This window comes from Impatiens glandulifera, chromosome 7 (genome assembly GCF_907164915.1).
Source record: "Impatiens glandulifera chromosome 7, dImpGla2.1, whole genome shotgun sequence".
In the NCBI taxonomy this organism is placed as follows: domain Eukaryota; kingdom Viridiplantae; phylum Streptophyta; class Magnoliopsida; order Ericales; family Balsaminaceae; genus Impatiens; species Impatiens glandulifera.
In genome coordinates this window covers 35,345,895-35,360,492 of record NC_061868.1, presented here as the reverse complement: position 1 = coordinate 35,360,492, position 14,598 = coordinate 35,345,895, and the positions used below count along the sequence as shown (strand labels likewise).

The 14,598-nt window shown below is 28.3% G+C and overlaps 2 protein-coding genes and 1 non-coding gene across 3 annotated transcripts; 2 read left to right on the top strand and 1 right to left on the bottom strand.

The window, feature by feature from the left end:
- The first annotated feature begins 5,766 nt into the window (after nucleotides 1-5,766).
- LOC124945727 (microtubule-associated protein 70-1-like) lies at nucleotides 5,767-10,860 on the top strand. The gene is made up of 11 exons (XM_047486215.1): nucleotides 5,767-6,224; nucleotides 6,310-6,395; nucleotides 7,036-7,101; nucleotides 7,186-7,356; nucleotides 7,430-7,600; nucleotides 7,706-7,861; nucleotides 8,537-8,683; nucleotides 8,788-8,859; nucleotides 8,946-9,431; nucleotides 9,515-9,702; nucleotides 10,405-10,860. The coding sequence occupies exons 1-11, from the start codon at nucleotides 5,996-5,998 to the stop codon at nucleotides 10,412-10,414; spliced, it is 1,782 nt and encodes a 593-aa protein (XP_047342171.1). The 5' UTR covers nucleotides 5,767-5,995; the 3' UTR covers nucleotides 10,415-10,860.
- Nucleotides 10,861-11,056: 196 nt separating this feature from the next.
- On the bottom strand, nucleotides 11,057-11,129 carry TRNAK-UUU. The gene has a single exon. It is a non-coding gene; the product is annotated as a tRNA-Lys (tRNA).
- Nucleotides 11,130-11,697: 568 nt separating this feature from the next.
- Nucleotides 11,698-14,352, top strand: LOC124910616 (SEC14 cytosolic factor-like). The gene is made up of 6 exons (XM_047451289.1): nucleotides 11,698-11,837; nucleotides 11,919-12,177; nucleotides 13,632-13,668; nucleotides 13,773-13,890; nucleotides 13,982-14,092; nucleotides 14,173-14,352. The coding sequence occupies exons 1-6, from the start codon at nucleotides 11,766-11,768 to the stop codon at nucleotides 14,311-14,313; spliced, it is 738 nt and encodes a 245-aa protein (XP_047307245.1). The 5' UTR covers nucleotides 11,698-11,765; the 3' UTR covers nucleotides 14,314-14,352.
- The last annotated feature ends 246 nt before the right edge of the window (nucleotides 14,353-14,598 follow it).

Below are 14,598 nucleotides of genomic sequence, written 5' to 3'. Positions count from 1 at the left end.
TATTTAATTGTAAAACTTCTTAATATTAATTTATATTTTAATTACATTAAATTAATTGTTATATTGTTTTATTTAAATAAAATAAAATACAATTTGTTTTACCTCTGGTATGAATTTAGAATAGGGACACCCCTGAAAATCAATTTGGACAAAGTTAACTTGAGTCTGAAAAGGATACCCGCCAATAATTGATGTCCAGTCCAGCAAATCATTAATTCAAAAAAAAAATGGTCCTTGTTCAAAGAGGAAAATGAAAGATTTAAAAACCTTTAATAACATAAACTCAAAAGTTTGGATGGTATTATAATTTCAAATATAAATAATTAGAATAGACTCAAATTAAATATAAATTTAGTCTATGACTAAATTTATTTTTATATATATTAATTTAAAAAAATTAACGTGACTTTTCATAATCATTATTCTTCACTTCAATTAAAAAAGTTTTTAATAAAATTATACCTATAATTTGTAGTCTCTTAGTCACACCTTTTAATATTTGACCACTCTAATGAATTTATGACTAAGAAATATATCCCAAGAATTTATGACTATGATAAAATTATTTTTATTTGAGTGAAGTAATTATACCTCAAGAATGTTATTCTTACATCCTCCTCCAATAAGAACAACATATTATCATGTTATGTATGATATTTAATTTCAATTTATATTTTCAGTTAGAATAGAACACAACATGAAGTCTTATTCTTTGTACTTGAGTATGTTAAATTTATTTTTTCATTTTAATTAGAATTGTTAATTCAATTATATGATATCGTTATGTTGTATCATTTAAAACCGTGATAGAGTTAGGAATTCGAGTTGGGTGAGCTTAAAATAAATTGTGATTAATTTAAAAAAATATTTAAAAAATTATAAATAAAATGAGTGAATAAACGTAAGTTTTATCCCATTTTCTATGGATGAGAGAAGAAAATAATGAATTAAATTAAAAAAGTAAAAAAAATAAAGTATTATGTCACATTTTTACCGTAAAAATAAATAAATAAATTATTTGAGAAGGGCATAATATAGATCGACCATGATTTAAAATGTATTAATAATATTAGATATTATCTGTTTGATACACAATTACAAATATTAACTTGATAAAAACATCTTATTTAAACATAGATAAGAATGTAACATGTAAAAATATTGGAAGTCTTATTGTTATTTATATAATAGTATATATGAAATAATAGTATCAAAAGATTATTTCTTTTAAAATAGATATCAAAGAAAATTGGATTAATTATGGAAATAATAACACAAATTAGTGTTATTCAATTCTGCATAGAGATGACAATAACCTTCTACGAATAGAATCTAACTATCTAACATTGAGATCCACCACAATAGCTAGTCCTAATTATTTCTCATATCTTAGATACATTTTTTAAGTAGGTATAAGTCTAAATCAAAATGTGGATGTTATAATATAAAGATAATACATCGATAAGATATTATCACAATATTATAAATCGTAATAATATCAATATTATATTAATTCCTTATAATTCTAATTTAATATCTATATATATAATACATAATTTATGTAACTCAAAATATAGATAACATTCAATACAATCCATTCTATATTCTAACATGATATCAGTGCCAAATTTTTGTTCTTGAGCTATAAAATTTAGTTTTCCGATGCATTCATTAATTGTTACTTTAGTCATTGATGGAGGGCTCAAATAAAATTATAGTAATTATTATATTTTTTTCAAATAATTATATTATTGTTCTTATATTCTTTGGGATTCATATTCTCTGAGTTTTATTTTTAGTTGTTATTTTATCTCAGTAGTCAATGCTCATATTTTTATTGGTCTTAATCCAATCATATGTGCTTCTTTACTAGTTATATAATCAACACATTGTCATCCTTTCGTTAGGATGTGTTTCTTTTCAGGTGTTGTTTCATCCAACATTCTATGTCCATGAGACCTTCTTCGCTGGTTTTCTTTTATGCAACACGCTATCATCTCGTCATTAGATGTATCTCAAGACTCACGGATAATTTAAGAGTTCATTCGATTGTTGTATCATCCCAACATCCAATGCTCATGGGATTCTATATCTTCGTTGCTTTATCAGTTAACACACATTGTCATCTTATAACTAGATATAACTCATGAGTTTTTGAAACTTAAAAAATACATCATCAACATTTCAATATCTCATCTTCAACCTCAAGTTATTCAAGTTTTTTCCATCTTGAGTTTAAGGAGGGATTTTAGAATATAAGATAATATATATGTAAGATATTATCACAATATTATATAAATTGTGATAATATCATTATTATATTAGTTTCTTTATAAGTTTAATATAATGTATATATAATAGACATTACTTATGTAACCAAAATATAATAATATAATATCATCTTCTTCTCTATATTCTAACATGATATAAAGAGAAATGATTGTATTGAATGTTATATATTTACTATTTAGAGTTAAATAGATTATGTCTAATATATAGACATTATATTATATTTATAAAGAAACTAATATAATATAATAATATAATATTGATATTATCACAATTTATCATATTATGATAATATCTTATAGACATATTATCTTTATATTATAACATTCCTCCTCAAACTCAAAATGAAAATGACTTAAACAACTTGAAGTTGAAGAATAAAATGTTGATGATGTATTCTTCAAACTTCATAAACTCGTGAGCTCCATCCAGTTATAGGATTGTAGTATGTTGAATGATAAACCATCGAAGAGGTAAAATCCCATGAGTATTGAATGCTAGGGTAAAACAACAGCCGAATGAACTCCGAAGTTACTCGTGAGTCTTGAGATCCATCCAATGACGAGATGGCAGTGTGTTGCATAAAAGAAAATCAACGAAAAAGGTATAATTTCATGTGCATAGAATGTTGGATGAAACAACACCTCCAAAGAAACACATCCTAACAAAAGAATGACAGTGTGTTGACTAAATAACTAGTAAAGAAACACATATTATTGAATTAAGACTAATAAAAATATGAGCATTGATTACTAGAATAAAACAATAACTGAAAACAAAAACTCAGAAAATATGATTGCCGAAGAACATCAACAAAATTGTTTGAAAGAAAAAAACATTATTAAAATATAATAATAATTAATAGAGTATTATTAGAACTCTCCGTCAATTAAAGTAACAGTTGATCAAGATAACGAAAAACTAAATTTTATAACTCAAGAATAAAATTTTAATTGTCATACCATGTTAAAATATAGAAGGAATTGTATTGAAAATTATATATTTAGAGTTATATAAATTATGTCTAATATATAGATATTAAATTAGATTTATAAAGAAACTAATATAATATAATATAATAATATAATATTGATATTATTATAATTTATTATATTATAATAATATAACGATAATATATATATATATACTTTATATTAAATTGTTTTTCAAAAGTAAACCAAACCAATCAATTTAAATATTATTATTTTGTTTAGTACATGATGATCAAATGACCTCATAAATTACTTTTACCTCCATATAAACAAGTTACATGTTCTATTCAAACTTGTTCTCATATTTTATGTTTCACAAAATTTGCATACAATTATTATTTTTAAAAATATAATCAGTATTTCATTAGAAGGTGAGGATGTTATTTGAAAAATATCTTAAGGAGAAAAAGTGAAAAAAAAGAGAGGGAAGACCAATATAATTCCAATAACACTAACTCCTTTTGAGTTAAAAAAAAAAATCACAATGGAGTATGTCCCACCTTTTTTAGAAATGTAAAAGTATGAAATAAAACTATATAAATAAGTTTCCTTCAAAAGGGCATATATTGCATTTCTTCAAATTGTACTATTTTATTATAATACATTGCCACATTCTATCAATTTAGTACAAAAGTATGTGAAACTCATAACATATTGTAGTGAGAGGAAAATATTATCTATTGAAATAGAGTATGTCAATAAAGAACACTAATTAATTAAAAATAAAATAAATAAATAAAAACATAAAAATCCCAATATTAATTAATTTGTTAATATCTTAAATCAATAACCATCAAATTGAAATTAGGTGCTTAAAAGAAGGCCTGAATTTCCAGTCATTGTCTGTTTGCAACCCAACCCAACGCTCAAAACGAGTACAACTTTGCCTCAATTGGGGTGCAACATACAGACATAACCAAAATTAAGGGACCCTTTTTATTTTTCTTATGACCCAAATTCTTTTCTCAAAATAAAAAAAAAAAAAATATTTAAATAAAAGGACCCTACAACGTCGGTCCTTCCACCATATGTCACTTTACCACCCTCATTACTGTTTATTCATTTGAATCTTATTTATTGAATCATGTTAATGTTTTATTATATATTTTTATATGCTTTCAAATTATTTTAAATCTATAGAAATTGTCAAAATAGTTATTTTACATAATCTTACTTAATTAATTAATTGAAAATATATATCAAATTTAAGTCAATTTAATTGGGTTTTGAATCATTTTACACTCAATTCAATTTTGGGTGAGATTTTTAAAGTTTATGATAAAAATAAATCATAAAATTTAATTTTAAGCAAAACTATTGTCAATTTAAATATTTTAATGTGTTTACAATTGAGTTCTATATATCACTTAAATAAAATTTAAATTGATTCAGAGAAAATAGTTAAAGAATATATCATTTTTATGGATGAAAATTGAGGCAATATGATTTGATTTGAAAAATGTATTTAGTTTTAAAACACACATATTTCATATATTTAAAAATATAAATAGTATTTATACTAAAGTTTGAATATATTTTAAAAATAATTTATTAATTAATATCTCAACTATAGAAAATACTTATATAGTTAATTATTATTATACAAAATGAAGTTTTGTTTAAATAATTTTAAACATATTTAGCTTATTATCTACCTTACATATATAAATAAATAAAAAATGTATGTAACTAATTTAACTATAATTTTAATGACATATTTTCCTAAATTCGGTAATCACTGAAATTTGATAGTTTATCATGTACCTAATAAGTTAACCATGTATAAAAATTTTAAAATAAATTTTTATTTTTTATAATTTTAACAATAAGGAATTTTAAACTGTGAGGTGTAAAATAAGAGGTTTCAAATTTCGATTTACTCAAAATTGTGAGGTTTCAAATATAATTTGTCTCGTTTTTTATTTACTTATTAGTTATATCATTTAATTTTAATTATAATATCTTCTATATTATAATTTTTTTATAAATACCCCAAATCAATCAATATATATCTTTTTTAATAATTCATTATTTTTTCAAATACTAATCATTCTAAACAATTAAAAATGAATAAAATTATTATTAAATAAACACAAAAATTAAAAAGGAAATTAGACATGTCTCCTCTGATCATAATTCATGAAAACAAGGAGTCAAGAAGACGAAAATAGAAATTCTTACAATGCGCCGTTACGTGTTATACACACATATTATACATATTATCACGCGCTCTTTGCCGTCCTTTAAAAGCCTTAATAAACTTCCTCACTGCTCACTGCGCACCCGGCTTACATTATAATACTAATTTACGCAGGCGGTTAAGAGTGTAATTGTTAACTAATTCAAAATTTCACACACTTAACCCATCAAAGAGTCATCACTATTTTATGCATCTAATCAGACAGCTAACACCTTTTCTCTCTCTAGAGAACCAATCTCAAGAGAGAGATAGAATCAGATAGTACTGATAATGAATAATGAAATATGAATAATGAAATATGAATAATGAAATGATGATAATGCTTAATGATACAACTCTTTAGTGAGAGAAGACTGAAGAGAGTGTGCGCGTGTAATGTGACTGCGTGAAGAAGCGTTTTCCAAATCCACACTTTATCCTTTTGAAGTTAGTACTTAGTACAGACTAGTATGTATGTATGTATGATAGTTCGAAATTCTGAAAACTGACTGACATTACAGAAGTTAGATCCGGTATGGAGGAAGATTGTGGTTACGAGGAGTTATGCTACGGCGAAAATGGTGTCAATGCGAGGTCGGTATCTACGCCATCGTTAACAGTCTCTGGATCGTTCAAAGAAGGGAAGAATTCGCGCCGGAGAGGTTCGGTTAGGCCGAGTTTGGATGCGGATGATTTCATAAATTTGTTACATGGCTCGGATCCGGTGAGGATAGAGCTTAAGCGGTTGGAAAATGAAGTTAGAGGTGGAGATTGTTGTCGATCTAGTGGTTTTAACTTTTAATTTGTTACTGATATTATTGTTTATTGATTATTGTTATGGTTTTGTAGATAAGGATCGAGAATTAGGTGAGGCGCAAGCTGAGATCAAGGCATTGAGGTTTTCTGAACGACTTCGAGAGAAAGCTGTTGAAGAGGTTTTATTTCTATGCAATTTCTATATATGTAGATCTTTACTGCATCTTGAATGGGAAAATCCCTAGTTGTTGATTATGCATAGTTCTTTGACTTCACATTTGTTATTAGCATATATGGTAGATCTTTGTCCATTTTTGTATATGTTTAGAGTTTTAGGTTTGTGCGAGTTCGGAGAACTTTCAAGTTTAGTGAACAACTTTCTTGACACGAGTCCCTCTTTCTTGTCATTTTACTGATTGGAAGTAATTTGAAGTGTAAATTTGAGGATACTTTAGTTGATAGCTGCATTTTTGTGCTCATTTGTTAACTTAGTGGAAATGGAATGCTTGTGTGTGAAGAAATTGTTTGTATAGGTTTAGAATGTATTCTGCATTACATGCTGATTATCTACTATATTTTGGATTACATCTCATTTGTCACTCCATTTGTCAGATTATGGCTTAGATCTGTCACCTAATCCTTCACTGAAGAACCAAAATGAAATTAGTTATGATTTTTTTTGTTCTGATTTAACTTTGCTTGAGCGCTAACTGATAATTCAATATATATATAGCAATAAAAAGTGAAAATTGATCTTCTTCTTTGGTTTTGCCAGTGATATGAAAAGTTAATGCAATTCTGCTTCTTTTTTTGTTATAGCTTACTGAGGAATTGACAAAAGTGGAGGAGAAGCTGAAGTTGACAGAATCTCTTTTGGAAACCAAAGTATTCTCAAAGCTTCTTTTTTAAGTTTCTATGCCTGTTTTCTAGCATTTGTTGTACATTTGATGAAACACTTGTTTCTATCAGAATCTGGAAATAAAGAAACTGAATGATGAGAAGAAAGCATCAATGGCAGCCCAATTTGCTGCAGAAGCCACCCTTCGTAGGGTGCATGCTGCTCAGAAAGATGATGATATGCCTCCTATTGAAGCCATCCTAGCTCCACTAGAGGCTGAACTAAAGCTTGCTCGACAAGAGGTATTTTTGTAATTGTTATTTTTGTTAAAATCTTTGCAGTTGTGTCATCTATGTTTTTTTCTTTTTCTTTTAGATTGCAAAGATGCAGGATGATAACAAGGCATTAGACCGCCTCACCAAATCAAAAGAAGCAGCTTTACTCGAAGCGGAAAGGACAGTTCAGGTTGCCTTGGCAAAGGCTTCAATGGTGGATGATCTTCAAAATAAGAACCAAGAACTGATGAAACAGTTAGAAATATGTCATGTGAGAATAATCAATGGGTGATCTCTTTTGTTGGTAGTTTTCAATTCCCATAATGAATTATTGTTCCTTTCATGTTTAACATTCTACCCCATCCTCCTAAATCAGGAAGAAAATAAAATTTTGGACAAGATGCATCGCCAGAAAGTTGCCGAGGTTGAGAAACTAACTCAAACTGTTCGTGAGCTTGAAGAGGCTGTCCTTGCTGGTGGTGCTGCAGCCAATGCTGTTCGTGATTATCAACGCAAAGTTCAAGAGATGAATGTAAGATGACGTGATAATCATATTACCTATACCAGAAATTGTCAATAAATTTCCTAATGTGATCTCAGATCTACATCCAAATGAGATACCTCACAAAAAAAAGTGTTTCCAAATAATTTTATTGCTTCTTAGAGCTTGTTTGATGTATGTAGATTTGGAAAAAAATCCTTGTAAAATACCAATTCAAATTAAATGGACTCAAAATGATGTTTGATGAAAAATGTGGATTATTTAGGGTTATTTGAGTTAATTGACTAAAATATCCTTTCTATTTAATATTTTAAAATGTTATAGAAAACAATTAAGGGTATTTTTGCATTTTAGTGAATAATTTGATTGATGATGGGATAAGGGGTTATATGGATAAACCTTTATCAAACAAGGTCTTAATAAAATGTACACTGTGTATTATGAGTAAAAGTAGCCAAAGAGGAAGCTCACAATAGAATCAGAATTTTAAAATTGTAGATCTTGTATGCTTTTGTTGTTTGTTACTGTAATCTTCGTTTGTTTGTTTCCAATCAGATACTATAGGTATCCTTTAATCAAAGCTTGAGAAGCTTTGATTTTGACCATTTCTCGACTTTTTAATGAAATGACGCTAAGTTATTTTCTAAAAGAAATGTACACGCTGTATTCAGTTAAGCTTTGTGGCCTGACTTAAATGCTTTTCAGGAGGAAAGAAAAACACTTGACAGAGAGCTAGCCCGTGCAAAAGTGACAGCAAACAGGGTGGCAACAGTGGTAGCTAATGAATGGAAAGATGCCAATGACAAAGTTATGCCTGTTAAGCAATGGCTTGAAGAAAGAAGGTTTCTACAGGTACCATTTAATTTTCAATCATTGTTCTCCTTTCATTAGTTTTTTTTAGAAAGGCATTACTCACTAATTATTATCCATATTGTTTCCTGAATCTTCCATTAAAGGGAGAAATGCAGCAACTGCGAGACAAACTGACCATTGCCGAAAGAACTTCAAAATCCGAAGCTCAGCTGAAAGTAATCTACTTTAATCCAATTTATCCTTTTCTATTTCACCATGTCCAAAGTATGTAAACGTGACATCAATGATATTGACTCCATAGGATAAATATCAACTGCGACTCAAAGTCTTGGAGGAAACACTAAGATCTTCCAACTGTTCAAGTAATGGACGTCGCCAATCTCTGGGAGGAGCAGACAACATTTCCAAATTAACATCGAATGGAATGTTACCTAAAAGATCTCCATCGTTTCAGATGAGATCTTCTCCATCTGCTGGTACTAGTTCAATTTTGAAACATGCGAAAGGGACTTCAAAATCGTTTGATGGTGGCACGAGATCCTTAGATAGGGGTAAAGCACTTTTAAATGGAATTATTCCCACCTTTGATATTAGCAGCAAGTCTACAGAAACTAGTAAAGAAGAGAATTCAGAACAAAAACGAGATGACATTGCCTCAGCAGATAATACAGAAGATAGTACTGTTCCAGGAATTTTATATGATTTACTGCAGAAGGAAGTAATTTGTTTGAGGAAATCTGGCCATGAAAAAGATCAAAGCCTTAAAGACAAAGACGATGCCATAGAGGTTTAAAATATCTGAACATTTGTCTTTTGATTGAAAGTTGAATAGTAAAAGAAGGTTTTGACTTTTGATTGGTTAATTTATAGATGTTGGCTAAGAAAGTAGACACTCTAACTAAGGCTATGGAGGTTGAGGCAAAGAAGATGAGGAGGGAGGTAGCTACAATGGAGAAGGAAGTAGCTGCCATACGTTCCGAGAAAGAGCAAGAGAATAGGGCTAAAAGGTTTGGGAACACAAAGGGTCCTGTAATCAGTTCACAACCTTTGCCTGCAAGGTATTATTGCAAAATCCATTTTACCAATTACATCTATATAACCTCTTCATTTTTGGCATAATCATTATATAACTAGGCATTGTTTGAGACATTATTATATCATTCCTCAATTTCATCCCTTTTTTCATAGAATCATGATATGTGATGTGGGTTATTTTCAAGGCCTTGTTTAGTTTAGGGTTATTTGAATAACCAACCATGTGCTTATTTTCAAATTACCTTGTTTGATGAAGGGTTATTTGGATTAAATCATCAACTAAATAAAATACTAAATACCCTTTACTTCTACTTTTTCATTAAACAAGATGTTTTTTTTCAAATAACCCTACATCAAACAAGCTTTTTAAAATAAAGGGTGTTTTGATTGATGATTTGACATATAGTAGATTGTTGATTGGTTAGTGGGTTATTTGGAATTAATCTCAAATAACCAAACATTAAACAAAGCTTTTATTATATTTAAATAAAAAAATATATATTCCTATATATTTACATGAAAGGACTAAGGAGGTTATTTGAAAATAAGCACATGGTGATTCAAATAAGCTATAGCTAGCCCAGATGAAACAATGCCTAGACCAAGGTTTTAACATTAAATAAAACAAGAATGTTTGGGGTTCTGAAACAGATGCATATATATATGTTCACATTCATTTGTTTGTTTTGCTTCTTAATTTGATTAAAATTGTCCATTTTATGCAGAAATATATAACAAGGTGGGGGGTTATAACTCTCAAATAACAAGAAGCGAAAGTGTAATTCTGCATAAACCTGTATTTTCTCTCTTATCTCTTGTAATATTTGTGTTGTTTTTGTGTTTCTTGAGTTTGGAGTGAAAGAAGCATATAAAAAGAAAGAAAAGAAAAGTAATGGGAGATAATGGTGTGCATCTGACTTAATTAGATTGGTGTATCCTTCAGCAAAAAAAAAAAAAAGAGGTCTAAAGAAGAAAAGTGGAAGATAACCAAGTGATGAGAACTAACAACCCTTTTTTTTTAGCAAGATTTGCTTTTGAGTGGAAAGTAAGTAATATTTTTGTGGCTTTTTATAAGTTTTTTCTCCCCTTCTTCTATTTTGCTGTTTGTAATCTTCAACTAGCTATCACTTTCCATGGATTATCATATCATTTTATATGCAATATAGAATATTTGGGGTTATTATTTATAAGTTGATCAAATTCACACAAAATGCTCATTTTCAATACCCAATATATGTAATTTTTAAGCATGTAAATATTATTAGTCCATAATAATAGATAGCTCTTAGTTAAATGTTTCTTAATCACCATTGTCTTAGATTAAGCAAATCCTTACATTAGTGTTAGGATATTAAAAAAGTCAAAAAATAAAAAAAACGCCGTCTGTGGGAATCGAACCCACGACCACGTGGTTAAAAGCCACGCGCTCTACCAGCTGAGCTAAGACGGCTTGTTATAGATTTGAAATAGAAATAATTAAACAATAAGTTTACAAAAATTGCTAGATGATGACAAGAAGATAAGTCTAAAATGACAAAGTTATGTGAGAAATGTATAAATTATAAAGATTATATTTGTAAAAAGAATTTTCATGTGCAAAGTCAAATACAAATACTCTTTGTCCGAATAAATGACAGATAATTTATATGTATAAGAGATTAGAGAGGGTAATGATAGAGAGCGAGAATTTGGTCAGCGGCCGACAGCCTAATAAATTCTTTCCCATTCAGAAAGATGAATCCTATCTGTGGGGCCTCCCCCTCATGTCTACGTACGAGTGAATCTTATTTTAGGGTTTATGCCCATTATGTCACGAATGATGTGACAAAACGTAATTGAACTTAAAAAATAAAATTTCTCTTTTATATTAGATTTAAGTCAAATCACATCTTCTCCAACCATTTCGACAATCTTACTCAACAAAATATATCATGTACTGAGTTATGACTATAAAAGCTACCATTGTACACCACGTGTTTTGCTTCTCTAACAAAAAAAAATACTTTCTTTCTCTTTCTCTAAAGTCAAACCTCAACCTCCATTAAGGGTTGATTCATTAAACATCTTCTGAGTTGAAAAAGAAAAGATGGATCGAAGTCGCGAAATGGCCATAACCCAGATGAGAAGATCCATTGAGGATCTAGGTTCGTCAACTGAGGTAAGTACGGTACATATATATGAATCATATTGATGTGTACAATTTGATCAACAAAATACTAATTAAAAATCATATATATAGAAATGTTCAGAAGCAACATTGATGAGATTCTTGATGGCGAGATCGATGGAAGCAAAAAAAGCAGCAAAAATGTTTGTGGAATGTGAAAAATGGAGGGCGGAACAAGTTCCTCTTGGATTCATCCCGGAATCTCAAATTCCCGATGAACTTGGAGCTCGCAAAATTTACTTGCAGGGAGGACTCTCTAATGGAGGTTTCCCAGTTGTGATTGTTAAGGCAAACAAACATTATCCTCCCAAAGATCAACCTCAGTTCAAGAGTAAGTAACTCTTCTTCTTCTTTCCTTTTCTTTTCTTTTCTTTTAATCTATTAATTATCAATTAATATAATATAAATATATAAACATTTAACTCAAATAAATACATGGTTCATTAATTATTTCCAAAAATTGCAAACTAGCAGAGATTGATGACCTAACATGTATTTTATTGAAATAAAAAAAAGAAAGATGCCACTAAGCCTATATTTGTCCTATGCATGGTTGGGCCTATTTTGGATTTGAGTTTTTTCTTATAAACAATTTGAAGAGAAAAAACAAGAAAGATGATGATGATTTTGAGTAACTTATGATTTTTTTTTTAACAATACTTAGAGTGGGTTAACATTATAATAATAAATAAAAAATAATAATTTTAAAATAAAAGTATTCTAGTATTTTGGTTAGTAAATTTAATTATATAAATTATAATTAATTAGTTTAAATAACTTAAATCTACATACTAACTTCATCTTATTGAGTTATTTGAATAAGTACAAAGAAAAAAATAATAATTAGTGATAATTTTGAAGGAATGAGACTTAAATTATATTTATATATTAATAAAATAAAATTAATAATTTAAAATATTTTAATATTTTAATTAATAAATTAAGTAAGTAATAGAACTAAAGAATATTTGTGATATTTAAATTAAGGTTTAAGTTTATTATTATTATTATTATTTATATATAATGAAAAACATTATGTATGCTTTAATTCGTGGTGATAACAGTTCATATCAGGTTGTCTCATTCTAGACTAATAATATTACTTTGAAAAGTTTGAAAATTTAACCATTTTTCTTTCAATTAGGATTTGCTTTTCTTTTTCGTACTGATTATTGAATTTCGTGACTGAAATAGTTCATGTGAAGTTAATATAGTGTGGTGAAACAAAATAAAATTATTACAAAGATTAATTTGTCATTAGTTAACCTAATTCATAAACAAAAACATGAAACATCAAATAATTGACTGTCAAACTTCTAAGTTAGAAAACTTAAGGTTAACTTAGAGCACAATTTTAAGATTGTCTTTTACTTTTCAGAAATGATCACTTGTTATGGTATCCTCTGTTCCTTTACGGGGAGGGATAAAATAGTCATTTAAAAAAAATAATAATAATAATTTGACTGTTTTGCCCCTCCATGTGAGGGGAATAAGAAGATCCCGTAATAGGTGATCCTTACTACTTTCAATGGAGTTTTGAAGTGTTTTGATTTTATATATTTTACATTATTCTTACTCTTGTTTGTTATTTATATGTGACAAACTTTATTCACTCAAGATTTAACAAGTAGGACAAAAAATAAAAATAAAAATAAAAATAAAAAGATTCTTTTAATATACAAAACGGCCAAGACCAAACTAGTAATGTTTTTGTTTGGAGTAAATTAATTTGCAATTAATTTCTGTATTTTAATTTCATATTTGAATAACTTTTATGGTAACCAGAGTTTGTGATTCATCTTTTGGACAAAGTAATTGCAAGGTACTTTCTTTTAACCATCTTTGATCAATGTTATCTTCTCAATCAATCAAATATAAAGAATACATTCATGAGTCTCAGTTCTTATTTGTTGATTCGCTCTTCAGTTCCTTCAAGGACAAAGAAATCGGGAATGAGAAGTTGATTGCAATTGTCGACCTACAAAATATTTCACATAAAAACATCGATGCTCGTGGTTTCATCATCGGTTTTCAATTTCTACAAGTAAATCATTTCCTTCAAAGTTTCTAAGGTCTTTTTCTATAATAATTCTCTACTTAAATTAATTGAACCACCACGGTTCTTGAATGAACAGGCCTATTATCCTGAGCGGTTAGCTAAGTGTTACTTCATAAACATGCCACGCTTCTTTGTGGGTATTTGGAAAATGATTTCATACTTTCTAGATAAAGCAACTTTGGAGAAGGTAACTTATAACTATTCAAAATTTCATATGCTAATAATTAAGTTTTGGGCATTAAAAAGGTAACAATATTATATACACAGATTGTGATAGTTTCTAATGAGGAGGAAATGAAGGAGTTGGTAAGAGAAGTTGGGGAAGAGACATTGCCAGAAGAATATGGTGGACGTGCGGAGCTTCTAGCTATACAAGATGTAGTAGTGGAGATGCAAATTAATGAATAATTAGTTTAATATTTGGGGGGAACAAACACTATGAATAAATTGAAGAATAATATGTTATTCCCATATTGAATCACCATTATATAATATTATGATGAGTTATTGGTTCAACAATTATTTGTAACTTCATTTATCATACTAAAACAGGATTAAAATAGGTAATATTGCGTTTAGTGTTAGTATTTTTGTCTTTAAATAAATAGAAAATATATAAGAGAATAATATTACAAATAAATAATATAAAGTACAATGTATAAAGAACGAAATCACCGGAATACAATGTTGATT

Bases quoted from the DNA above. Each gene is read 5' to 3' on its own strand.
- LOC124910616 (XM_047451289.1), top strand. From the start codon at position 11,766: ATGGATCGAAGTCGCGAAATGGCCATAACCCAGATGAGAAGATCCATT. The intron at 11,838-11,918 runs GTAAGTACGGTA...TCATATATATAG, and splicing joins ATCTAGGTTCGTCAACTGAG to AAATGTTCAGAAGCAACATT. The intron at 14,093-14,172 runs GTAACTTATAAC...TTATATACACAG, and splicing joins ATAAAGCAACTTTGGAGAAG to ATTGTGATAGTTTCTAATGA.
- LOC124945727 (XM_047486215.1), top strand. From the start codon at position 5,996: ATGGAGGAAGATTGTGGTTACGAGGAGTTATGCTACGGCGAAAATGGT. The intron at 6,396-7,035 runs GTTTTATTTCTA...TTTTTGTTATAG, and splicing joins GAGAGAAAGCTGTTGAAGAG to CTTACTGAGGAATTGACAAA. The intron at 8,684-8,787 runs GTACCATTTAAT...CTTCCATTAAAG, and splicing joins AAGAAAGAAGGTTTCTACAG to GGAGAAATGCAGCAACTGCG.